At 42.4% G+C, this 27,461-nt stretch overlaps 1 protein-coding gene across 3 annotated transcripts in view; it reads left to right on the forward strand.

The window, feature by feature from the left end:
• Nucleotides 1-605: 605 nt before the first annotated feature.
• Nucleotides 606-27,461, forward strand: part of ANK2 (ankyrin 2) — a 382,388-nt gene continuing 355,532 nt past the window's right edge. The window contains exon 1 of one of the 3 annotated variants that reach the window (XM_056356296.1): nt 606-973. In XM_056356296.1, coding sequence (XP_056212271.1) covers nt 902-973 — 72 coding nt within the window. In that variant the 5' untranslated portion in view covers nt 606-901. Of the gene's footprint in view, nt 974-27,180; nt 27,345-27,461 lie in introns of those variants that run through there. The other 2 variants (XM_056356314.1, XM_056356324.1) reach the window with 2 other exon arrangements.

Below are 27,461 nucleotides of genomic sequence, written 5' to 3' on the forward strand. Positions count from 1 at the left end.
TATTCATTCATTTTAACTCTACGATTTCAAATTGTCTTTCTGACATGTATTTTGTAGCTCCATCGGCTGTTTGGGATTTGCCATAGGAGCCACTGAGGGAAATGGTATTGCCAGAAATTCCTGTCTTATGCAGGAGATCAGACTCTGATTATAGGCTCCCTGGTGACCTTAAAATATCTGAATGTAGGCAGTGGGGAAGAATTCTTCCCCCTTCACGTTCCATCCAGATAAAGGCCAAAAGGCGCTCAGCAACCTCAACCCCTGCGTGGGTTTCCATGCCGTCGACTGGCGGTAAGCACACCTGAACATCCCCGCATCGCTCTAAACCCCTCAGCCTGCAGTATTATTCCTGTATGTTGAAACTAAGCCTTGCCCGGGAAGGTCTAATCAGATATTTGAATTCAGAACAAAGCCTCGGGTGGGTTCGGATGCTGCGGCCACCCGCTGGCCTCTGGGCTGGGTCTTGGCGGGGGGGGTGCGGGTGGGAGGGCTGCGGACAGCGCCGGGGAGCGTGTCGGGGGTGTGTGTGCGATGGATGTACGCGTGTGTGTCGGGGGGGGTGCGGGGACGAGGCGGGTCCTCCCCCCCTCCGCGGCGCCGCCCCCTCGCCGCCAGCCGCGGAGCTGTCCATGAGCTCATCGCAGCCCGGCCGCCGGGGCACCCCGCCGCGCCGCGCCGGCCCCCCGCACCGCCGCGCACCCCCCGCGCAGGGGCCGCGCCGCAGCACAGCCCGGGCGGCGGCGGCACCGCCAAGGTCACCCCCCCCCAGCCCCCTCCCCCCCCCCAGCCCCGCGGCAGGGTCCGGGCCGTGGGCCCCGGCATGGTGGCAGCCGCGGGGTGCCGCCGGCCGCGGGGCTGAGGAGAGGCGGGCGGCGGCGGGAAGGAGCCGCGGGGCGAGAAGATGGCTTCCCCCGCGCCCCCCGCGCCGGGAGGCGGGCCCTCGCCCCCCGCCGGCCCGCCGCGCCTTCGCCAGGTGGGTCCGTGCCCCGCGCGGGGGCGCGCCTGCGCGGGTGGCAAGTGCGGGGCGGGGGGGGCTGTCGCCGGGGCGCGGGGGCCAGCGGGACCCCGCTGCGGGGCGGCGGGTCAGGCGGGGCCGGCCCCGGGGAGGGGGATGGCCGAGCCGGCTGGGCGGGGCGGGGGGGCAAGTATTGGGCCTCGAGCGCCCCACAGTACCCCGGCAGCGACGGGCGGTGGACGCCATTCCGTTCTGCTCGCCAGTCAATCCAAAAACCCCCATAAAATAACAGAAAAAACCCAGCCAGCCCAAAATGGTTTGAGGCAGCGCACCTGCGCAGGTGTGCCCGGGCACTCACACGCACGGGGAAAGGTGTGCGTGCACACACACGCGTGTGTCACTGTCCAGGGTTGTGAGCAATGGTGGTGCAGCGCGGTGCATCTCGTGGTGCATTACTGCTGTAGCAGAGCGAATCGAAAGGCATGAAAAAAATCTTAATTAACGTAACGCAGCAATTTTCAAGCAGCTTTTCCCGCTCTCGCTGTACGCAACGCTTCTCTGATTACGCCTGTCTCCTTGCAAGAAGAGAGCTGTGGTTTGCAGCAGCTGCTGCATGAATTTACATTTGGCGCGGTGAAGTTGGTCGCAGGAGTTGTTTGGCGTTCTCTGTCCAGCTGGGTCAGTGCGGCCGAGGAGCGGCACAGCGCTGGGGGTCCTGGGGGGGTTCGTGCCACTGGCACTCCTTGTCTCCTGAAAGTGGGAGAGGCAGAAATGGAGGGACGCGGTGCTGGTGTGTTCAATTTGCTCTTCCCTGCTAAGGCTGTAATGTTCCTGTGGTTATTAATAAAGGAAAAAAACCCAATAAAGAAAAAGCTGTTTCAAAGGAGGATTCCCGAAGAGTAATCAGATTAGCGTAGTACATATGTATGCAAACATAAATCCAAATATAAATCCCATCTAGCTCTTTTTTTTTTCTTTTTTTTTTTTTTCCATTTTCACTAAGATGCTGGTGGTACTGTTGACAAGGAAATCTCAGGGGTCTGCAGCTGGGACAGGCACCTGAAAATTGGAGAAGTAGCTAAACTTGTCAACCCCCTTACATGCTGGAAGTTTGTCCGGGGGACTTAAGCAAAAAGGTCTTTGTGTGGATTTGCTTCTGACCCCGGCTGGAAATGCCACAAGAACAGCCGTCCCCTCACCCTCATGTTTTTTGGCACTTCCTGTTCCCTTCCCTGCTGGGAACTGGAAGAAAAAAAAAAGTATCTGATTTTACTAGTTAACTTTGATTTTGGGAGGGAGGAAAATGAGCAGGGATCTCTCCAGTCTCTTGGCAATCTGTACTAGGTGCCATCAGCGGTACCGGTAGGACAGATGAAAAGCATCAGAGAGGGGAAAGAAGTTCCAGGTAGTAAAGGAAAGGCTGGGTGATAAAGACCCCAGGCACCAGGGATCCTCACGAAATCTGACTTCTGTTTTCATGTCGCTTACTCCCCACGTTTACTGCAGCATATTGACTTATCCTGGGGTTGTTCATTTCACGTGAGAATGAAATGGCAGTGTAATATCCTGAATTAGTATGCAGAAATCCCTCATGAAAAAAAATGACTACTACAGTTTTACTGTCTTCCTATGCATTTTGTCCACTCTATATTTAGAGCTATTTTTAATTGCATGTAGAAAGAAATCACATTTCCGAACTGTGGCTGTGGTAGAGTCTAGTATTTATTTGCTGCCCTTCAGTAAGGTGGCATATGTACAGCTTATTGGGTGACCTTCAGAGGAATTTAAAAGCCCATGAATAAATGCACAAAGCCACTCAAGACCAAGGTAAAGAGCACAACAGTGGCTGAAGTCAATCAATTTTTCTATAAAACACTGCCAGCCTCCCACTTTACCAAGCATCTTTTGCATCCTTAGGAGGGAAGGAGAGTAGACTCCGGAGAGTACAAAACGAAAGGGAAGCGAACACATCTGCTTGAAACCATCATACTGACTGTTCTGCTATCATAACAGCTCTCTTGATGAGAACTGAAATCAGCTACGAGCTGAATTCCCTCTGCACCGGGGCCTCGCAGGGGTCCTTGAGGCTACTCTTGTATTGCACCTTGATGGCGAAAGTCACTGAAGAAGCTGTTTCCACTGAAGTTATATTTGTGGAATTTTTACTGTCTTTTAGTTAATTTAAGAGATCTTTGAATCTGTCCTTCATGTTAAATATATATTTGGGGGCACTTGCAGACCTGAGGCCATTATTTGTATCTGTTAGCTGTAAACCTGTTTTAGCAAGAACTGTATTTTACTTTAAACACCTGAGTTGTACCATTTCAGTTATGCTTTAAGTACACCTTGCCGAGTCAAATACTGCAGTCAGATACCAGTGCAATTCATTATGTAAAGCTTAAGAATACCAAACCAAAAGCCAAACTATTCTTAATTACACCATTGGAGACCGTCATGTTTGGAATAGGACGGATGTTGTTTCTCTTGTTAGCAGTCAGGAGTTAATTTCCACTTCTTTCCTTCTGGTGGTCAAGGATGTACTTCTGTTGTCAAAGGAAAGTTTAAATACTTATCCTCATATTAAGAAATACAAACATATTAATAAAATTGGCAAACCAAACACTAAGCATCTTGCATCAGAGCACCTGATCTGTAGAAGAAACAAAGCAACAAAAGTAGTATCAAAGGGAAAGACCGGCACGCTAGGTTGGTGTTGTAACATGGATCTGTGATTAAATGAACCCTTTTATGGATTTCCCGTTGCCCGTTTGGCAGGCAGGTCCCTTCTTCCAGCCTCTGTGGAAGCTATTCCAATGTTTGAACTCCACATTGAACTCCAGGCTACACTGGGCTACCCTCTTCCGCCACCACAAGTGTATCAGCGAGGTGCATGGCCATTTCTGGGGACACTCCACAATGTGAAAATCAAGTTGGCTTCAGAGGAACAGAATCAGGTGACTGTATAAGGACCTGACTGATGGATTAAAAGTTGTTCAGAGTAAGAAAGAAGTGACTGAGGGTACAAAAAGATAAGATCATACCAGCATTCGGTTCTGGTCCTTCGAACAGCCAAAAGATTTCAGCGAGGAATCCTGTTTAATTTGGCATTGTGATTTTATGTGAGTGTGTTTCTATGCGTAAAATAAAGGAAACAGTGATAAACCCCTCTCCTACTAACTGTTCCTGAGGAAAGGTTTTTAATCCATTGAAATTGCAAGCTGCGTAATTCATTAGCAAGAAAAATTTACAATAATAATTGCTCTGTTTATGGGGGCAACATAAAATGAAGGTAATTTAGTGCTTTGGACCTGAACTGAGTCTATGTCTGGTTAAACAGAAACAGGCCAGTAATGCTAAAACTTGTGAATACTGTATTAGAAAATACTAGTTTTATGATGTAGCGAAGAATCTAAAGAGCACCTTTACAAGAAGAGATGGAATTGTCCTCTCACTAACCTTTCAGATGCTTTGAAGGGCTGCATCTAGTGATCAGTTAGTGACTAGTCACTGTCTAGTGACTTTGCATTTTAAAGGGAAAAGTGAAAACTAAACTGAGGTACAGGTATCTGAATATATTATACTGTGCCAGCAGTTCAGTGTATAGATAGCTTAGAAATGGCGTCAGCCATAGAAATAAAGTCAATAGTAGAGCTAGGCAAGAAAGAGTTCTTCAGTTTTGTGAAGGTATTAGGCACTCCAGAGTTTTGCTGCATCACACTAGGACAAACATTTCAACATTTTAATGAAGTAAAGTGGAAGATGCATAAACAGGTGTTGTCCATCTTTCCTGGGTGGCGAGATGTGCGGCTGTAGACACCCATTCTGCCTTCTTTGGAGTAAGAGGCTGAGAGTGGGATTCCCACATCACAAAGCCTTATACTGCTCTGGGGTCATTGTTTGAGAACCAGTTCTCCTGTTCTAAGTGTCCTACATGGTGTTATCTCCCATGGTACTTAGGTACTACTGTTCTACTGTGCCTCTGAGCATGCATTAATAAATTGATGATCTTAATCCATTATCTGATATGAAAAGGAAGTGTGCAGGAGTGTCTCACTGTGATTTAACTGATCTCAGTCAAAGTTGCTTGTCATCCAGCAACATACGCAATGACAGCAACAGCAATCACACGGTAATTTTCATTATTGATCCCCCAGAAATCCCTTTATTCCATATAATTCTCGTTTGGTAAAAGACCTGTCTGTAAAACAATGCCTAGAACTGAAAGTCCTCCTTTTCCTATTCAAGCTTTTAAAAATTATTTATTTATTTGAAAATATAGTTGGACATATTTGGAAATCCAAATATGTCCAAAAGGACATAAAGGATTCTGGAGTGCCAAACTCATGGCTTGGAGCGAGAACCAAAACTGGAGAGAGAATACCAACCATGTCATTCAGAAGAAGAGTGCTGGTGTGGATGTGGGAAGATGCAGAACAGAGCTCCTGTCATTCTGTTTCTCCGGGGATGTTTCCACAGCAGAATTGTCCTGTATTGCAAATCCATGAGGGCAGGACATTCGCTTGAGTATTTCAGAGAGTGGAATACGAGACCTTTGGATTTTACCCGATACCTCATTACTAGGAGAACCAAAGTCACCACAAGCAGTTGAGATTGCCAGCCTTGTATGTCTGGCCTTGTGTATTGTGCCAAATGTGACTCTTGCACGCAACGGCAATTCATCTCTGTGCTCAAATTATACAGTTTTTCAGCTTGTCAGATTACATAAACTCTAACAGATGTGGTCTGATCTGTATGAGGTCTCCATCTAAGGCTTGACAAAAATCTGTTACAGTCGGTGTGTGGGACTGCAGGAGCTAGTTTTCTTCTTTTTTATTTTCTTTTCTCAGGGAGTTTCCCCCTCTATCTGGACCATTCATACTACTGACTATTCATATACTACTGGTGTGCTTTGGTGCTGCCTTTTCTAGCCCACTGTTCTTTATCCCACTCCTCAGGCTTTTCCTACTGCAAGATGTTCTTTGTTCCCTACTAACAGCTGGTGGGATTTGAGGATATTTGAAGCTTCTCTTCCAAGGGTGGTTTAGACTGATGGCTCTCCCAGCCCACCCTTGCAGTAGCCTTGCTTTGGACAGTATGTTGTTTGCCTTCACCTCTTTGCAGGCATGGATTCTAGTTCCATAATTTCCCAAATTAGATTGGTTTGAATTCCCCATTTTCAAGGTTTCTTTGAACTTCAGTTTGAATCAAGCTTATTTTTAATTTTACCTTCTGCTACTGGGAAGGATTAGAAGTAATTTGTTCAAAACTAGAATGACTTGAAAATCAGCATAGTGAAGTACTTGCTTAGCCGTCACAGCACTGAGCAAAGAGAATGTCTATCAAAATGAACATTTCTATTTCAGTGAACTGAACCATGCATGCCATATCAAAGGGAAGAGGGTGTTAGAAAATGTCTTCTCACTGATTTGAAATGATGAAACATAATGCATAATGAACCTGTTGCATAATAGATGTAGGGTAATGTAGGAAAAAAGTAATTGCAGTTAGTTCATGAAATGACTACATGTATCTAGATTACATATAAAAAATTACTACGCTGTGGTGTTACTTAGGTTGCAAAATCAAGCACTTAATAGTTACAAACTAATAGAATTAAGGACTGTGCAGTCTTAATTCTGTCCCCTTCTGCATCTGTCCTTTGCACTGAACCAGGCTCTGGAAAAAAACGCTTAAGTGATCATAAAATTAGAAACTGAATCATGATATATGATAACACACTGTAGGATAACAAACACACTTCTGCCTCACTGCCAGTGTTTTTAGGCTCACAATCAAGAAAAGGGAAATGGTAATTTTGGAAAGCTTGCTTCCCAGCCAAATGTGAAGGGAATTTGCCTGCAGAGATTAAAGGTACAGCTCCAGCTCCAGGTCTTTACCCTGGCAAAGTTCTCCTATCACCTGGGGGCTGGGCATTGGCATATGGCTGGACTGTGTGAAGACTATCTAATCCCCAGAGGAGAAGACTGTATATATAAGGGGGGTGGAAGCTTTTGAAATGCTTTTCTCTGTAGCATTCAGCCAGGGAATCACAGATGATCATGGTAGGAAGAGGTATGTTGCAATGGATCGCACACAAAGCACATGGCAGGGGGGACAGATGGGAAGAACAACTGAAGTAATTGCTGGTGCTGTGTAAAGCTGACGTTTGGTGTGGAGAAAGGCTAAGGGGGACACTTTCTAAGAGCAAATGTAACCTCAGCTAGAAGGCTAGCCCACAGCTTAACAGTTCAGCTTAGGATTTGTGTTTAAGTCACCTGAATAAATGGTCTCAAGGCAGGTAACAGAGATACTGGAGCTTTTTACAAACATAGCAAGAATTCTCCATAATAAAAATCTCATGTACGCAAAATTACAGCCAATCCTTGGTATTTGGTCCTGTTTCTATCTCATACAGTGACTGAAACGTAGGGCTCACGAGACTGTCTGGCTGTGGGTTGGTTGTGTTTAGTCAAAAGGAGTGCTCTAAAATCTTGGAAATTAGCAGATCCTTTCGGTCACACACCAGAGTCTGAAATGAAGGAACTACAGTAAACTGTCCCAGTTTATGCAGAAAAACACGTGCAAAGATTTACCACTGCCATGAAAGCCACTTTAGTTTGAGCTACCATTTTTAGCCCACTGTGGAGGGCAAGAATTACAGGCTTAAAATCCATTCACATTCCAATTAGGCCTTTTCTCCCTTTGTAGAAAAGAGCGTGGAAAAGCAAAACAAAGAAAGGGAAAAAGTAAAGCAAGTTGTAGAACATTGTCTCACTGGGCATTAAACAGGTTCCCAGGTGGAGTTAATTCAGTAAATACTGTCAGGTGCCCTGATATAATACAGAAGTATGTAAACCAGGTGGAAAGGAAAATAGACAAGGTGGTATTCACATATTATGATCTACTCCCTAAGCATATAAAACCAAATCAATGATTTTATATGTATCAAAGGGACAGTGCTTCCTCAGGGAGGCCCTCCCTAGGGGCCCTGGCTGCAAGCCTGCCAGGGCTGGGACATCCCCAAAAATAAACCCAGTAGGAGGCTGTTTGCTGCTGAACTGAGTTTTATGCTGGAAAGCAAATCCACTGAAACCCCAACCATGATGCTGCTAAAATGCAGGTGGGGAGGGCTTTGAAGGGAAGGTGTTCCTGGAGGGTAATGGGCTCAGGGTCGCCCGGCTGCAGGCCAGGCAGCCCTCGGGGGCCGCCAAGTCTCACTCTGCTCTACTAAAAATCAATATACTGAAAAAGATTATTCTCTGTGTTTACAACTGGCTCAGATGTTTAGGGACATAAAAAGGGACTAGCTAGTGACCACACAGGAGGATCACTGACTGCAAGGGACACCCTTCCATCCTAAAGTCCTTAATGTCTTTAATTTCCTTAATCTCCTCCATCTTTTATTACCTTCAGTTAACCTGTCCTCTCACCCCTTACAGCTGCTAACAGAGCTGTGGGGATAGCTGTGTGACAGCCTCCTCCAGCCCAGGAGCCTGCTTAAAGGCTGTGGTAATTATTCCCAGCTGGTGTTAATTGTGAAGCAGGTACTGTAATTTACCTGGTCACCTCATGCAATAGTCAGGTAGAAAGTATCAGAAACAGCAGAAATCTTTACCTGAGCAGGGAGGCTGTTCCAGGCTATCACAGAGGTACTGTCTTATTTTCTTTTTAATATTGATGCTTAAGAAATGGGAATTTAACTAAGGGTTGTAATTTGATAGTTATTTTTGTGTCAGTACTAGATCTACTGTGTTTCTGATGCTCAGTGGTTGTGAAGTTTTTTTGCGTGCTACTGAGTTTATATGCATATATTCTATGAAAAGAGTAGAGTGTTTAGGAGAGTCTTGGGTTTTGTTTATTTGGGAGGGACTTTTTTTTTTTTTTCCCTGTGGGAGTTTGTGTTTTGTTGTTGTTGGTTTGGTTTTGGATTTTCTTTGGTTTGGTTGGTTTTTTTTTTCTTTGTGTTTCCTCCTTACAATAATTGTACATATCAGTGTTACTGAAGGCTGAATTCTGGCTGGTTGGTTAAGTTTTTGTTGAGGGAGCTGGTGGGGCTGCCCCTCGCTTCAGGGGCTTCCCGCCAGTTTGTGGGGCTCTGTGGCAAGGCTGCAGCTGCTTCATCTGACTGCTGTGCATGAGGATGGGAATCAATACCACAGCTTGTTTTCAAAAAAGCAGCTACTACATGCCTTGTGTCTGAGATTATTTTCCTCTGAACTCACTTGTTGAATACTGAAGGAATAGTACTTCTTACCAGTCAATAAGTAAAAAAAATGAAAGCAAACAGAAAACTCCACAACCTACCACCCCTCCAAAAAAACCCCTCCCACTTTAGCACAAACTCTGTGAGTCTTTCAGTGCTAAATACTGACGGCTACATATGTGTAGTAGCAACACAACTTGTTGTTCTTAATATCTGTAGCTTTGTTGCCTCCCGAGGTTACATCTTTGTATAGTAATCCTTGCTGTGAAACATCAAAATGGTCATGGTGAACATGCTGCATCTGTGTTTAGATTTTATTATGAAGTATTTATTGTGAGGCTTTCTTTGTATGGGAGTTTAGGCATGATATTAAGGTGACTTGTGTGATGTTCCCTCAGAAACCCTGATGAAGGTACTCTCCACAGCTGTGTGTCTCCCTCTGAGGAGGTGGGTGTGGGAGGGTGCTGGGGCCAGTGAGGGCTGTGTGGACCCACTGATATGCATGTCTTGATGACTGCTGCGGCACTTACCAGCTATGGCTGGGCTACTTCAGCCTCTTTGGGCTGTCTTCCTCACATGGCCATCTTCCTCTGAGGAACTGAACAGCTCCACCTCACTGGGTCACCGTACTGTGTTGTTATCGTGGTAAGCTGTGATATATTGCTGCATGTGATGACCCTCTGTGGTGTGATAAGTGAAAAGGCTGATGTTATAGCAACAGAGAAGTAACTTTGGCATTTACCCTCAGGCATCAGTCTCGAGCTAGCATCACTGAGAATACACCCCTTGAGTAGTAAATAGGCTCTGCCGGTGATCAGAGAGCTTAGCTGGGGCCTCCTCACTTCCTGCTTGTGCGTGTTTGTGTTCGGAGTAATCTTTCCTACATTTACAAACAGTAACTGCTAAATGAGCTTCAGAAGTCTCCTAGTTAACTGTCAATACAGAACTGACTAACACAGTGGGGGAATTACTTGACTAAATACAATATGTTCTGTTCTGATGGCCATCCTTTCTCCTTTTATCCTTTTTCTTCAGTGCCTGATTGGCCTTACTGGGATGATGAGTCAGCTGGGAACTCAGAAATGACTGTGGTATCTGGCAGGATGTAGGCTTCAAGATGTCACTGTGTTTTGCACTCTTTATTTACATTCTTCAAAAAATAAAAACACTTAAGTAAAGGGAGGGAGTTGAACTAGAAATAGCTGTTCATTACCATGTGGAGGTCTATGAACTTGGGTGGGGAAAACAGGCCGTATTTGGAATCTGTTGTTGATGAATAGAGATTTTTAGAGCAATGCAAGTGAGCAGCTGGCTGAAACAATCTGACAAAATTTCTGTCAGAAAGCTTTAGAGCTGAAAACTGGGCCTTACTCACTAAAAGAGTCAGGAGTAATACCATACAGAAAATGGGTTAGAAGTGCAATGCTGCAGGTTTTTGGAGCTGAGAATGTATTGAGATGGAATTTTTCTCTTAGTTTAGCAAACATAATTTTTTTTCTAATCATAGTTTTAATGTATTATGATGAAGTAACGTGGAGTGCTTGATGTCCTGACATTCTCCTGATAATTGGCTGAACGTTCAAACTAGGCTAGTGGTTGCTAAACCCTCAATGGACAGAGAGCAGCAGCAGTAGTATGGCAGCTTTGCTAATGAGATTACGGCAGCAATGTCAGTCACGCTTCTCTCTCCCCCTGCCTCAGAACACAACTGCAAATCTGAGAGCTGAAGTGTTTGCAAAAGTCACTTTGAGGAATACTAAATACATACTTTCTGTAAGTTGCCTGATAATATTCTAGAATAATATTTGTATCTGTTTTCCCTTGTTCTGTACCATAACTGCTGGTATCAATTATGTGCAACTGCTCTGCATTTTTAGATTTAATCAAGTTAAAGCTCTGGTCAAGCTTCTGAGATTCCCAACATAAAACAAAATGGACTGTGTTGAGCTGTGGGACTGCACAGTACTTGCAGCACAGCTATTTGTTGCCTCTGTGCAGTTTTTGGTTTTGTTTTTTGTTTTGTTTTTTACTGTCTAGTCTTGAAGTATTTTGATTTATCTGCAGAATTTTATTGGTCCTATAGAGTATTAAGAGTACAGTATGTAATGGGGCAATTACTTGAGACTTCCTATATTAAATGAATCTTTGTTTGTGCAACAAGGATTCATTCAGCGCACACACTGCAAAACATTTTGGGAAAGTGTTTGCCTTATTAACTCCTTATATTCAGTTCTACTGGTGTATATAAAATGACAACTACAGGAAAATAAGTTGCAGGCCTGTCCCTTTTGGGGGTACTCTTTCATAGGTGTTTTGGCCATTGATAACTGAGGTGAGTTTCCACATGTTAGATGCTCTCTTCGGTATTCAAGTTGTGCTTGCTGAAAACTGATACCCCTTCCTTAGTTTGATATTTACTTATAAGTTGCTTTATTAAGATAATCTGGGTGTTTTGAGATTATGTACCTGGGGTAGGAAGAAGAGTATGGCCAAGGGGCCTCTGTCCTTCTGTGGAGTTTACACATCTCCTTCAATGGAAGTGACTGGTTCCTGCATGTGGAGCTGCTAGCACTAAGTTCCAAGTTGGTAATGGCATAACCATCATAATGTTCTTAATTGCTTTTAATATTTGTACTTCTTTAGGCATCCAGTTTTGCTGAAATCCTTGCATCAGGTATTACGTTCACTATCGTTTAAATGTGTTAAAAATAATGAATTAAGTAAAAATGGTAGATGTATTTCACAAGAGACTAAACTGGAGGAGGATTTGATCGCTTTAGTGATTGCTCTTTGCAAAGGTGAGTTGAATGTACGGGTGAATATATTCATGTGACTGTCATGAGCGGCATAAGTTTGTGTGAGGCAGGTTCACGTAAAGAAATGGTGTGTGACATGAAGTCCTGGCAATCTTGCAAAAGGTGTGAAAGGTCTTGACGTAAGTTTTATGTCCTGTTGGAGAACTTCCATCTCATGGGATGTCTCCAAACATCAGACAGATAGGAATGTATTGCTAGCATTCAGACTGGCTGGATTCAAGCTAGTGTAGCAGTGCTGTAAATACCATTACTATTTGTGTTAAATCTAACTGTAAGGTAGTTTTATGAGCTCACCGCTGAAAAGATTGAGGACATCTAGACTTACTTCGTCTTCTCCTGCAGTCTTTCTAAAGGTTGCAGTGTTGTGGTTTTTCATTTATTTATTTATCTAAAAGTAATTATAGATATCTTACCTACATCTATATATTTAGAAAATATCAAACTAGGGGCAATTTCCATTTTACAGCTCCTACGTTCCATTAGAAATAACACACACCCAAAACCTTTTGTTTAAAACAAAACAATACAAACACCCCCTGCGCCAAATGCACCCCCTGCATATGCAGCTCCAAGAGGAGAAAATAAACTTTGCATTAATTCTGAATTAGGGTGTTTTGTATATGATCTAATCTAGTAACTGGCTGTCAGATCATGTGATCAGAACTCTTCCGAAGTGTCCTTTGTATGCTGTTTTAGCGTGCTACGGCTACATGAATCCTCTGAGACATTTTTGTTTATTATTTTATCTTTCTAAAATCTAGCTTTCCCTCCTCCTCCTGGTGTGGAGTGACTGCCAATACTTGGTCATCTATGACCCTCAGCTGCTGCTGCTGTCAGGAATGCGTGTTTCGTTCCAGCAGCAGTGGATGACTGGGGCTGCGGTTCCCTCTGATGTGTAGTGTGCATGTATGTGTGGGTGGCGCAGGAGCTGGCAGGGAAAGGGGCAGGACTTTGTCATGAGTAGAACTCTCTCATGACTGTGCAAGAGCTTTCTGGGAACTTGAACTTGCTCAGGCAGGATGCTAATAGCCTGGCTTTGATTCAAGACGATATTTTAGTTCTTGCCGAGAGCAGCAGCTGGTCAGTGTACAGAAGCCAAAGTCTGTTGGTTTGCCTAGCATAACAGACGGGGGCATCACATGCTGCATGTACATCTCTTGTAACACTGTAAAGTTTGACAATTTTTAGATCCAGGTCACGTCAACAATAATTTAGTCTTAGATTTCCTACAAATAGCTTCTTCTATCTGAACCTGCCTTTTAACAAGACAGTTTCTGAGAATTATTTCTGTAGCAGTTGGAGATTTGTACTGGAAATGCTCTACCTTGAATCATTGCTGGGTTCATTGTTGTCTTGGTAGGCATTCTTTTCTTTCTGCTGCTATTTGACAAGGTGGATGTTGCAAGCAATTTCAGGACTCTCCAATATGGACAAGGTTGGAGTATACGTGAAAACCAGAAAATAAGGCTGACACCCTTCCTCCTGGTCTGAATTTTTTTAACTTTAGTCTCTCATCAGGGACTGAGGCACACGTGATTTTCCTGGTAACAATAATTGATGAAAAGATGCCATTGCAGTCCTATTTTTAACCCTCCCCCCAAGTGAGTATGTGTCAGCTTCTTCAGACTTTACTGAGAGCAAGAACGGGCTGTTCCTGAGGACCATAGTGTGCTGGAAATAATGGGTAATAGACTCTCCCTCTGCTAGGTCAAAACCTTGCATGAACAAAGTGTAATTTCAAGGCTGAAAGTTTCAGAATAGCTCATTTGAGTTGCCAGATAAAATTCTCTTGTGTATCAATTTGCAAAAAGCCATATAATCTTAGGGTTTTAGAGTAAGAGCCCACATTCCTGCTATTTGAGCACTTGTTGTCTCATTCATGTTACAGGAATACTGACCTGTTATGTGTGTCATCTCGCCGTTAAAGGAGGAAAATTTATGTTCAGCAAACCTTTGCTTCATATTAATCATCACAGTGGATCACTTGCTGAAACAAAACAATAAACTTCTTTCTAGTAATTCTTTAATGGTAATAAACAAGGTCTAAGGATGCAGTTGGAGAAAATTATTTGCTCATAAATAAAGGACAAAACCAACAGAGGACCTTAAGTTTCTGTGGCACTAAAATGCAAAAGGAGGAAGCCTTATGGTTCTCGTAATGATGGCTGGGTAAGTCAAAGCAAGTAATGAGCAAGAAGAGTTTGATATAAATATTTGGAAGTACAAGTACCTCTGCAAAACTCCTGTTGGCTCTAGTGGCTGCTAGTTCCCCTTCAGGTTGTTCAGCTTGAAGAAGGCAGTCTGTATTTGATAAAGCAAATGTGTGTGAAATCTATATAAAAGCATTTTGTCTGACACATTTTGGATTTGTACTTGAGACCTGGTAAGTCGATGGGCAGGCACCGTAGAAAATCGATTGATACTCTATTTTTATAATATGAAATTACTTACTTGGCATGAGCTAATGAGTGGTAACCTCTTGTCACCCAGACTAATACTGCTCCTGGCAGGTAACTTATTTGCTTCTGGTTTTGGCACCTGTGTCTGAATCGTGCTATTGCAGCTCCTTTGAGGTTAAGTTTAAAGGCCCTAACTTCTCAAGGTCATTGACCTCGGTCTTAGCATCTTTCTGAGGACTCTTAAGAGCACTGTACTTGGAGGGCTTGGGAAAACCTTTGTAGGGCAGGGGCAGAGAGTGGCTCTTACTGTGTTCTTCTGGCAATGTCTCTGGATGCTTTGCCTGATGTTTCTATGGCAGCACATGCATGCAGCAAGGCATGAGTTGATGTGTTCCACCAGACAACCCAGAGTGGTGTGTAGTGCCGTGTTCCCCTGTCAGTTCAGGGCTCCGTGGCTCAGGCAGCTAAGGCCCCCTCATGGGCTGGGCTTGCCTCTGCAATTTTCTAGTCATCTTTTCAGGTGACAACCAGGTGTACTAATGGATTCAAAAGTGTAAGAAGTCCCTGTCAAGGTTTTGTATTATTGGCTGCACTTGATGAAACTGGGGTCGTCTTTGTCTGTAATGGTATTTTTAAGAAATACCAATTTGCCTGAGAGCCTACTAATAATATGATACAGAGGTGGATGCAAAGGTTTGCAATTCACAGGTGTGGTGGTGGGGCTGCTAGAAAGCTCTAGTTATCTGTAATGTGACCTGACACAGCCTTCACTGCAACTAAACATAGTTTGGTATTCTCTGCACCTGTCGGTCTGCTTGTTACTGGCTCATCTTGGAGGGGTGCATCTAAACTTAGACTTTTACCTGGAGTTAGCTTCCACAAAAACATGCTGAGTCTTAATTAATTATACTTTGTATTATGGTATTTGCATTTAACAACCGGAGGTTGACTGTGCCATGCACTGACTTCCAAAAAGGAGTAAATGAAGGACATGGCAGTGCTAGGTTAATGGTTGGACTCTATGATCCTGGAGTCTTTTTCATCCTAAATGATGCTATGGTGCTCTGTATGAAAGGTAATTGTTTCTCTTTTTAAGTTTGGCTAATGTAAAATCATTGAAGCCTCTTGGAGGATCTGTACTTTGAGGCTTTTGGACTTTGAGGAGATAGCTAACCTCTACTTCTTCTGCTGCCCCATTGAGCTTTAATTTGACTAGTGCCTGTGGGAGCTGTTGGCATTGAGATTTACTGGTGCATCACCAACATGCAACAATAATACAGCATATACATCCCTTCTCCATAACACTTTCCATTGAAAGTATGGGTGTATTGCATCTGTGATTTTTTTTCTTTTTTTCTTTTCATTGGAGTTTTGCAGAGTTAGTATAGAGATTGATTCCAGTCATAGAAAATTGCTGAGCAAACAGCATCATGGTTTTTCTTTTTTTGAGATGGATAATAGAATGTCATGATGACTCTGATGCTAATTATGATCTATCATTTTGAAATACTAGAAATGTCTTGTACTGTAAAAACAAGCACCAAGTCAACTCTCCAGCTTCCTACAATGCTATTGCTATGACAAACAAACAGCAGAATGTAAAACAATTATCTATCCAATCCTGCTGCTGTTTAACAAGGAATTGAGGAAATAGGTCACCTTAGTTTCAGGTACAGTTTAAATTCCCTTTTTAGTGTGTGTTGCTTCTGCAGAAGCAACAAAAAGTCAGTATTCACTTAAAGGCAGCAAATTTCAAGGCTGCATAAAGAATGTGTTACTAATCTTTTTTGGTTGGTTCTACTTGCGGAATACACTGCCTATGATTACTTGGAGTAAGTGGTGTGAGCTTACATTGTAAAACACGTCTTGATGTAAACTGAATCTATGTGAGAGGCTGGAGAGATAATAGTACATCAAAATTAATTTTGTACTGAATTCTAATTCAGCTGGATTTAAAATGGAGTTTCTAAGGTTTGTAAGTACGACCTGAAGAATTAATTTGTAAGTGTGCAGAGTGGCTCGTTGTTGCAGAATATGTAGTGTCTTTGTTAAACAGTTCCCGAGAGAAATTATTTTGTAATAATATCTGATCTGAAGCTGGCTACTTAAAACAATGGCTCTGCTGTAGAATATATACTGTTGTACAATAAAACCAAATCAATTCTGATTCAAAAGAGCATAATGCTTTTAGTTGAAAGACAAATGAAGGTTTACTTGCTGTCTATTCTTTTGCTTTTGTAATAGGTATTTTTAAAGATCTAATAGGAAGCATATGTACCAAAGACTTTGTACTTTATAAGGAAATTTCAGTGAACTGTCTAGACTTACTGTTCTAGTGAAGTAGCTAGAGTAGTATGCAATGATACGTTTATCTGGAAGAAAAAAACCTAGAAAATACTCCCTTAAGGTACATTATAAAGAGACTCTTTTCATATTGTAAGAAGCTGAAAGGATTAAAGCAGGAAAAGCAAAGAATTAAAAGTATTGTGAAATGAAAGACAATAAAAACTTCCTACTAAATCACCTACTAAATGGGTGATTTCTTGAATTTTTGTTTTAAAGTCTTGTTATTTATGGTTGTCATAATGACCATAGTTGTCAAAATAATCCAAACCTAAATGTAATTACAAAGATAGATGTCTTTTCAGAAGTGCACTTTGGTACAGCAGTGAAAATTTAAATCTTCTTATTTAGAGATGACACAAATATGTATTTTTGGCCCCTGTTTGTAGAAAGATGGAATTATGTACAGCGGAACACTTACCATGGTAACATAGGTTATGATAACTGAGCTATTGACAACTTTATGCTTAAGATGCAGTGGAAGCCACGGAATAACTAAAAATGGTGACATTTCTATTGCATTTTTATGTTGACAACTTTATATTTAACTCAAAGGCCATTTAAAGTTTAATTAAAATAGTATTTTTAATGCAATCTAAGTATCAAACTTAGAAGAACATACATATGCATATAGAAATCAGTAGGCATTTGGCGAAATCTCTCTTCTAACATTTAATTAGTGAAGAGTGGTTTGCACAGGGTGTTTTGTGTTAAGTTTGACATACCTTCTGTAGATGGAAAACCTATACAAACCTAACTGGTGATACAATGTACCCCTTGACTGTAATTAAATGGCTCTGTTGAGGATTATGTTCTGCCAAAAGTGAAAGCAGTCTTGCATCTAGATGTATATTACTTACTTTAAACTGGTCATTAGATGGAAGACGTTTTTCCCACCTCCACCATGCAGCTGTAAAACTGATGTGAAAATTTTACACTGGTGACTAGAACAGTTGGAAAGAAGGAATTGGGAAAGATGGGAATCTTCTCTCCTCTTTTCTAAGCCAAAATGAAATGTTGTGAGTCACAGGTGAGCTTAATTTTTGTCTTGGTTTAGGCAGTTTGAATGTGTTAAGCATTTTATTTGTATCACCCACAACAGAGGGTACAACAAATGCTACTTCTTAAAGGGCAGATCAGCATCTATGTCAGTTTGAAAGAAAGTATTTGAAGATGCATGCTTCAATTTTTTGAGATGAGGTTCATCAGTCATGATTCTCTGCCTGACAAAAACTCATGTCTCGCCTCCTTGAAGATGGAACATTCAGTAATTTTGTTTTACCTGACAGCTGATCAGCTCAGCTGGCATCAAGCTGCTGCTCGGAAGAGAACAGTGAGCTAGATGTCAAAACCAGCCCTGAAATGTGGCTGAGAGCAGCAGGTGTGTCATCTGCTACCCAAATGCAAGCTCCACAGAGTTGTGTGGCTTTAGTTCACTTAACTTAAAAACTGCAGCAATAAGAGACTAATCAGTGTTCTGAATACAGGGGTAAAAAACTATTCAATACATGCCACCCTCCCCCCAGTGCTTGGTGTTGATACCAGAACCCATTGTTTTGATTGTGTTGCCAGACAAAAATACTATTGAAAACTGGTTACTGGTACAAATGATTTGACAAGACAAATGCTTCACTTCTGATTCCAAATTGACATTGATTGGGATTACTCATGAGGAATTTGGACACTGGTAGACATGGGAAATGGTTATGTTTACAAAGATGCATGAACTTCAGGAGAAAAGCCATATAAGCCAGCTAGCCAAATATTTGAACAGTGTACACATTTCGGATGTCCTGTGTATAAATGTGCTTCTATGTTATAGACTGTCTTCTGTGCTTTGCTCAGGTTTTTACCTGCCCTTGCAAAAGAAGGACTATAGTTAAACAGCTGTGTTGCATGAAGAACCCTCCAGGCACATACATAGGATTACCTTTTTCATGTAGTTGGACAGTCTCTGAAGAGATAATAGGAAAAAACCCACAGTGTTCAGCCACTGATCTGCAGAACTATTTCATTTGGCCCTAAGAGATTTTTAATTTGATTTGTTTTGTATTTCCTAAGCTTTTTCATATATTGGGTATCTCTACGGGAAGAGAAGTCTTCATTTACTGTAGCTTTGCCAGAGCTATCAAAAATTGAACCTATTAAACCTGTATGAGAAGACTGCTCAGATAACGAGACCTTGAAATTAGTGGCATGTTCTTCGTTGTTGTTTGTTTCTTTTTTCAGTCTTATGAGAGGTTGATTTTACAGCTATCAGAGACTAGATCTTGATTTTGTATCTCTCTGCAAAACCTTGTCAGTAGTCTTCTGTTCTCTCATGCAGATAAAAATTGCTGTAGCTGAGGTAAGAATATAGCTTTTGCTTTCGAACATCTACATCTTGGCTGTGCCACTCCCGAGCATGTCAGTTTGTATCCTTTTCGCCTCTGGGTGTATTATCAACCATTTGCAGGTACGGTTGTATTGGAAACATGGTTGACTTTCATGTGCCACTTGTGAGATGAAAGCATGGGATTAAAAAAATTGAGTTTTTAATCCTTCTATGCATGTAAGTAACTGCAATAGAGGAGTAGTTTTAAACTAGTAATGTAGAATTTTATTATAAAATTGAGGGAAAACATAAATATGTAGCTTCCAAAAGGTTGGTAGCATCATTTTCATGCTAGTTGCCCTGCTGGACCATTGCTATTCTATAGCTTTTGTGTATTGCTAGACATAACTGTGCAATGTGCTATATTGCTTGATGATTACAAAACCTGAATGTTCAAACATTTAAAGTAAACCAAAATTAGGCAGTGATTGAGAATTTTGGTGGTAAGTCCCAAGCAAGATTATTTTGGATGACTGATTTCCCCCACAGAGGAAGAAACAAACAAAATGCTTGACTGAGTGGGTCCTAAAACCAAACCTGATTGTGTCAGCTATTCAGCTTCATGTTTTGAATAACTGTGGTTGTCTATTTATTCTATTTACCACATATGTTAGGACAGTGTTAGTGGTTGTTATGTAAATGTATCCAGAGGGTAAACTTTTATTTAACTGCAGATACTTCCAGTAATAGTCTTGTTTTCTTGGAAGTGCCTGTCTGGCTGTTTTTTATAGGCTGGCTCTTAAATGGCTTATCAGATAAATCAAAACAATTTTTGAAAAATGTGCTTGAACTGTAGGCCATGCCTCCATACATCCTTCCCCGCTTTCAGTTAGAATATAAGCAGAGAATCTGATCAAAGCACATTCATCTTGAAATATTTGATATTGTGAAGGATTAAATAGAAAACTTCTGAAAGGGAATTATTATCAACTAGTAAGAACTGCTGGGAGAGCAGAGCATATTGTAACTCTTGACCTTAGTCTAAAGGGAATCTATGGGAACAAGAGTCTCTTGATGCACTTACTGTGGGAAACAGTTTACTTGGAGTTTTCTCTTTATTAGAGAAATTCATTCTAACCTAAGAATTCATTTCGGACAATGTTTTTTCCCTGTATGGATTCTCTTTAGACTAGAGAGATGAACTCATGTTGCAACTTGAATGTAATTCAAATAATTCAGGCAGCTCCTAGAGCAATTCCAGTGGCTGCAGAACTGTATTTCTTCCTCTCATTTCCTTTTAATGCTTTAGCAGTGTGGGTTGTGAGGTGCTTTCTGTTGGGGCACAGCCTTATGAGTCATGCCAGGCCAAGATGCTGATGTATTCAGACAGCCTGGTTTCTCAAAATGTTTGCTTCTTCCAACTGATATTAAAACAAACCTGACTTTTGTGTGCATCAGCATAGGAAGCCCAAATTGAAGGATTAGGGATTTAGAAGATGTCATCACACTTACGTTTTGCAGAAGGAATCGACTCCTATTTGGAAAGTAGCACCTTTTGCAATGCTGGTATTGTGGTCTGGCAGGTGACTGTTTTGATGTGCCTGTAAAAGCATCCAAGATCTCCCACACTCTTATCTCTTTCTGGCATCGCCAGAGGACAGGGAATTTGCAATGTAAAAAACATCTGATTATCTCCAAAATGAGACTTCTGATGGGGCAGCCTGTTAACTTGTTCACCAATGTAAGATAGAAATCTAGGACTTGAGGTGCTTTGAGAACCAATTTGGTGGTATTTGCAGATCTTATACAAGTCCAAATCCTATGAAATTCTTGTTTAAAATAAAAAGTATCGGGTAATTTTTTTCTGGTTTCTTTTTGTACAACCATGTGTGTTAAGATGTTACTTAATGATGAAGGCTTACTCTGTAAAGAGGGAGCCATCTGTAAAAACTGTATTTAACTTGGAGCTGTAGCAAAAGCAAGAGAGGATAACCTTTACATAGGGAAGCTGGGGAAGTTTTGTTTTTGAAGGAATTGAAAGAAACACGAGGGGAGAGAGAGAAGAGGAAACCAAAACTGATAGAGAGTGGGAAAGAATCAGAGGCAAGACAATGGAACGCATAAAAGAAATTGGAAATGAAAGCAGAAAACTTTCAGTTTTGTTAATGATTTACAAATTAGAGCCCAAAATACCTTTCCCATATGTGAAAACACAAACATTTAAAATATGCTGTTCTTTAATAAAATAAATGTCTGGAGCTGATACTTCCCTAATGAACAAATATATGAGAATCAGTGGCTGATTTTATTTGCAAAAAGATTTCCTTGAATGATTTTTCTTTGATGCAGAGCAAATGAAATTGTGTTTCAATGGGTGTGCTCTCATTCAGTCTTTAAAATCTGTACTCTTAATGCATACTGTAGCATGAACCTTGCAGATTTTGGAAAAAAAAGCATAAGTGTTAATTTAGTGGGAAATCTTTATCTTAAGCCTGTCCTACTATACCTCCAAATGACAAACAGAGATGGCTCAGGAGAAAGTCAGATTTGTGAGGAGGTTAGGAATTGCTAGCCCTTGTTTATTTCCTTAATGTAAATAGCACGTGTTTTCAATCTTTGCTGTGGCTTAATATAGACTTTCTGGCTGGGAATACAGAAGTAAAATAAATCAGATGTGTGAAATGTTTACTGATACAGAAAGCATTTTCCCAGGGATGTGCAAAGCTGACTCTGTTCGACTGCTTGCCTTTCCTGCCAGGTTCCTACATTGATGAGCTTTGAACACATCCATATCTTTAGCGACAGAGTTTTACCTTTGAGTTTGTGTAAATCTTCACTCTTGGTGATGTGCTTGGTGTGCCTTTAAGAGACACATGAGAGAGTTTGCTCCTACAGTGCACTGTGTGCATTCTCACTGCTTCATTTCAAGTCTCTCGAACAATTAAGAGCCCAACAGTAAGTGCAGTGGAGAGGGGAAAATCTGAGATTTATTGTGGAGTCTGAGTTTGTTTTCCCAAAACAGGAGCTTTCTTTTAGTGGTATTCAGCAAGTTCCCTTCCTCACAGGAACTGTGCCAGAAGATGGCATTGCTGTACGCAGAGCACTCATCTCCATTGCAACAAGTCATTAAGAGGAGTGGAAAAACTGCAGCTTCAAAGTCCATTAGATTGAGTCAGGCTGACAGGAAACAAATTTGCCTTCATATCACACGTCAAGGATGGTTCCATTAAAATATATAATGTGCTGAGGAGGTTGGGTTTTTTTTTTAAATTGTTGCTGTTTAACGAGAAACTTGTGTTTAAAAGTACAGATTAATCTGTAGGCTGTGGGGGTGTATCTCAATACCGAGAACTTTTTTTTTTTTCCCAAATGGAAACAGAAGATGCTGTAAGATTCCCCCTGTTCCGCTCACACCACCTCCTGCCAGCATCTTACTCTTTGGCTTCAAGATCTGCATGTTTTTCTCAAAACGCTTTTTCCCAGCCATCCCTCAGATGCAGTGGAAAAGGTATTGTAAATCAATTCTGGTGGTTTGGTTTTGCTGTGGTCTCTATGCAAGGGCAAGTAGCACTTGGCACGCTTCAAAGGTGTCTGCAGTGAGTTTAATCCCAAAAGAGTAAGCTGCCCTTTGGTGTAGGTGAAAGCCTGAGGAAAAGTTGTACTCAATCAGCAGAAATGTGGTTTTCTCCTACTTTGTACTTTATACAAAGTTCTGTTCTCTCAGGGAGAGCGAGAGCATGAATGCTGATTTCCAGTCTGTAGGATGAATTGATGTGATAACATGTGATAGCTTTTATTGGAAAAAAAATTGGAATAAAAGTTTTGCTGGGTGTATCATAGAGTAGATCCAGTCTGTGTGGATCTGTGCATTTGTAAGGATTACAGTGTAGTCATCTCTGGGCATGCTGATGGAAGCTACCTGCTGTGTTCTGGCTCTCCAGGGAATTGTTAGGTTTGTTTGAAAGCTGCTTGTTCCTGTCGTGAGGTTTGGAAAATCTTTAGGTTGGCTCATGCTGGTGGCTGAACTGTAGGATCCACCTCCTTCAATTATGTCCCAAACACTAAACAGAGATGCACAGAAATTTAATTAGGAAGACATGATGCTAGAAAATTAACAAATACCAGAGCACTTCCTTTTGCCTACACTGTAAATGAAGCTAGATTCCCTTACCAGTAAGCTTTGAGGGGGATGAAAGGGAAGGCAAACAACAGTGAAGAGGAATGGAGAAGAGTGTAGAACAATTCTTTGAAGTTATCTTTCAATCAGAAAGAGAGTACCTAGCATCTTTCACTTGTTAATCTGGCCATAATATGTTTCCTGATCCTTCTGCCTTGAAAACCACCAGGTTTTGGAAAGAAGTAGTCAAGGACAAAAGTGCCATGCTTTTTCTTTGCTTTTCTGATGAAAAGCACCATCACCTGATGAAAGTGACTCCATGGGATTTGTTTTGGGGTTGGTAATGGATAGGTAAGGTAGGGACAGAATTGGCACCGGGAAACAGATAATGCTTGTGGTGGTGTTTTTTTGAGTGGGCTAGGACCCAAATGGGTGGGTAGGTGTCATCTTGATCTTTCTACAGGTGGACACTCCCCTGGGAAGAATAGGGATCTGCTTTTCATATAAAATTTCTCTTTGATCCTTTTAGCAGCAGTTCCTTTTGAGAGGGATCTCCAGGCTTGCTGTTGCTGTTATCTTCAAGAAGTAACTTTCATGAAGAATGGAACTTAAAAAAAAAATCCCAAACTAACAAACCTGCCTGTGAAATACCCAAGGCTCTGATCTACAGTAATGCAAAGCTGTTATGTAGACCTGGGCTAATGTACATTTGGCAAGTGCTTCTCTCAGTCTGTGGCTTGCTGTGCCAGGAAGGTGAAAATTGTCCCTCGTTCAGTGGTTTAGGAGATAGCACATGAAGGGATTTTGTCGGAGTTGGCGTTTGTTAGCTTATTTCTGAAGAGAATAGTGCTGGAGAGAAATATTTTGCTTTGCTTTAGTAGTGTGTTACTATGCAGAAGAGAACTCTTTTGGTGAAACCCTCTAAGCATTCTCTAGCAGGAGAAAACTACTCATTCTGCTGGTTGGTGGCAGGTTGGTTTGGCCACCTCTTTCTGTTAGATATGTTGTAAGGAAGACTAACTTGATGGAAAGAGCACTCTAAATTCAGGGGGTATCAGTGTCCTCCTTGAAGTGTGTTTTTGGGTAGTAACCTATTGGTTTAGTCTTTTGGGTTGTGTGTGTTTGGTTTTTTTTTTATAATTATTTTGTTACTGAGGCAAGTCGCAAGTTATCAGCCTCAAAAGCACAGCCTGTGGCTTGAGCTCAATGGCATATTCCGTTCTGCCCCTGGCAAGGCCTCGGTAACTGAGGGAGACTGGACTGCTCAAATGTCAGAAAATGAAGTGTGGAAGAGCAGCTTTAACTAGTGAAGTGGCTTGTTCCCCCCTGCCAAGAGGAGAGTCTCTTAACTTTAGCTGCTTTGACACCCAACAGTCCACTAAGCAGCACTGAAACATTGTTGCTTTCTCCATCCTTTTCAGAGTCCCAATGTATGTGTAGATAGAGGTATTTACTTAAAAAAAAAACCCAAAACCTATCCGGCTATGCTGGGCCTGCTCCAGCATTTCTTATACGCTTGGGATTTGCTCCTGTTTAATTCCGGAAGGGGTTAGATTTGAAAGGGGTGCAGCATTATGCTGAACTCTTTATGTACTCAGAGCTAAAAGCATTATCGATTTCATTTGCTATGAATGAAACAACTTAGATGTATCTGGAAAATGAGAGAAGGAGGAATAGGGAAAAACAAATGAATGTTTCATGCCGCATATTTTGATGCAGCAGTTTCCTAGCTTTCTTTATTCCTGGCTTCCTTTTTGTTAGACTTGGTGCATGTTTTGTGCTGCAGGATTCAAAAATACCCTGTCTCATCAGGCTGCACAAAGAATACTGCCACTTGCGTTGGTCTCAGAATGAAGTTGTAGGTCACTTTAGTCATTTTATGTCAGTGGTGTGGAAGCACAAGACAATTAATTTAGAGGAGGGGGAAGTATGGAAAAGGATATGCTAAAATAAAGGACAAAATATTGCAACATAACTATCTTAAATTCATTTACAGTTTTAATGGGAGGAATGTTGAGAACTGTTAAAGCTTCCTCAGAATTAGTTCCAGATAACACTGACCAGCGCTAATGCATACAGCGTCACAGAACAAGTTTCTTTCTATTTTTGCATTTCTTCATACTTCCTGTTCTCTTTAACCCTTGCTCCAATCTTCTGATTTTAATAGCACATCAAAGTATATCTTCTGTTACTTTTTGATGTGTGGGTTAATATTTTCTCACTAACATTATCAGACCTTATGGGCTGAAACTGTTCAGTCTTCAAGATCCATGCTTGCATGGGAAGATTTTGTGTGCTTGATACAGAGCTTTTTCTCTTAGAAAACTACGCAGCTAAGGGAAAATGCCTAGTACCCTTCACTGATAGATCCTATTACTGCACTGAGGAAGCTGTAAAATTGAAGAGCACCAAACTATGTCTGTTCTGTGCTGAAGTGATGGTATGTTAGAAGAAGAATGAGAGGTGCTACCTGTCGCCTTTGAACTTTATTGTAAATGATGGTATTTTCTGAAACCCCTTTAGAAAATAAGTCCTAGACCTATTGCTGACCTAGAGTATTTCCTTCTGTTTGGCAGTGACCTTCACTGCAGCAGTGTGCTCGAAAAGCACAAAAGATGCTCTTGCATCTGGGCTTGTCATATGAAGGATTGCTAGAGTGGCATATTTGTCTGGAAAACCCTGTTAATTGCTGTATGTGTGATTATGAGAGTGTGGTCCTCCATTAAAACAGCAGGAAACTCAATTTTCTTAACTGAGACCAGGTTAGGTCTTGAACTGAAATTGACCTAAATCCTTGTGATTAAATTAGCTTCTGCTTTCTGTATTAAACTTGTTCCTTAAAGCTCTTAAAGTTCATTGGGGGGAAAAAACCCCCAAAGTAATAGACAGAATGGCATGGTGGGGAAAAAATACATGTCTCATTAACGTGGCTTTTTATATCAAGGGACCTTTTTCATACTTTATAAGACTTAGCTCCCTTTTAATCTTGTGATAGTTACCTCTTGAGAAACCAGGCAACCTCCCTGTATAGTCTTATCCAAGTACCACGGTGTTTGGTGCCCTTCACAGTTGCTGCGGCTGAAGACTGCTCTTCAGACCATTTGAACTACCATGTCGAGAAACAGGGTGTGGAGCTGTTGAAGCAGGGCTCTCTGTATCGGGTTGTGTTTCACTGCTGGGGGTGACACACCATCTCCTTTCTGTCAGTCCTGTCCCATGACGTGCCTTTCTTTATGTCCCTAGTTCTCCCAGCTTTTCCTTTCCCAGAGTTTTGCCTTTGGATCTACTTGAGGTGCTGGCTTAGGCTTACTTACTCTAGCTTTACACCTCAAGCATTGTTAATTTAGCAGAGCTCTAGCCACAGAAATGTGTTATAATGCAGCAGTAAAGCAAATGTACATGTCTTTTCAAACCAAACTAGCATCGTTTGTCGGCCAGCCTCCTCGCTGGCTCAGCAAAACTGTTGTGAAACAGCTGCTTTTCTCAGTTTCCCTCTTCTTTGTGCCCCCTCCCAGCTCTGGCACTGTTGCCGTTGGTGCCTTTTTGTAACTCGCCAGCGCCGTTTCAAATGACGTTTTCTGAAGTCAGGGTCGTACCCCCTTACCCGCTGATGGGGGGAGGAGGGGAGCGGGGGAGAAGGAAGCAGCTGTGCCTCTCTGTGGTGTCTATTATAGCCTGTTGGACGCTGCTTTTTCCGCATCGGCGTGGTTCCCCTCCCCTCCCCCCGGTAAGAGCTTGCACCCCAAGAGCCGCGCTCGTCAAACGGGGGCAGAAGCCCGCAGGAACGGGGCCGGCACGTCGGGAAGCCCCACGCGTGTTCGTCTGTCCGGGGGCAGCAGCTCTGCCCCAGCCCCAGCGCCCCGCTGCGGGCGCGCTGTACAGCGGGGGGCCGTGGCCGCGGCACGGGCAGGGAGCCTCCCCCCACGGGAGCCCGGCAGCCAGCGCCCGGCCGTCCCCACCGCCCTGCGGCTGGCCGCGGGCTCCCTGCGTGCGCCTGCTTCAGATTTGGCGTGAGGTGGCTTTGACATGCCGGGAGAGGGAGGGAAGAGGGAGGGCTTCCCTGCTCGGCACTGTCACTCGCAGGGACCAGCGGGAGGCGGGCTGGCTGCGCCCGCGGCTTGCGGCAGCCGAGGATCGCCGCTTGCTGTGTAGGGACGCTTCTGAAATGCGGCGCTGAGCAAGGAAATACACCCGTGCGTAAGTTATCGGGGTCCCTTTCTGTCTAGGACCGTCGTAAGGGTATTTTGTTGGCTGTGGCTTGGGTGATGTGATGATTATATTTTTGTTTTTTTTTTCTTCCCGTTGGTGTTCGCC

The sequence above is a fragment of the Falco biarmicus genome, chromosome 1, assembly GCF_023638135.1.
Source record: "Falco biarmicus isolate bFalBia1 chromosome 1, bFalBia1.pri, whole genome shotgun sequence".
Taxonomy (NCBI): domain Eukaryota; kingdom Metazoa; phylum Chordata; class Aves; order Falconiformes; family Falconidae; genus Falco; species Falco biarmicus.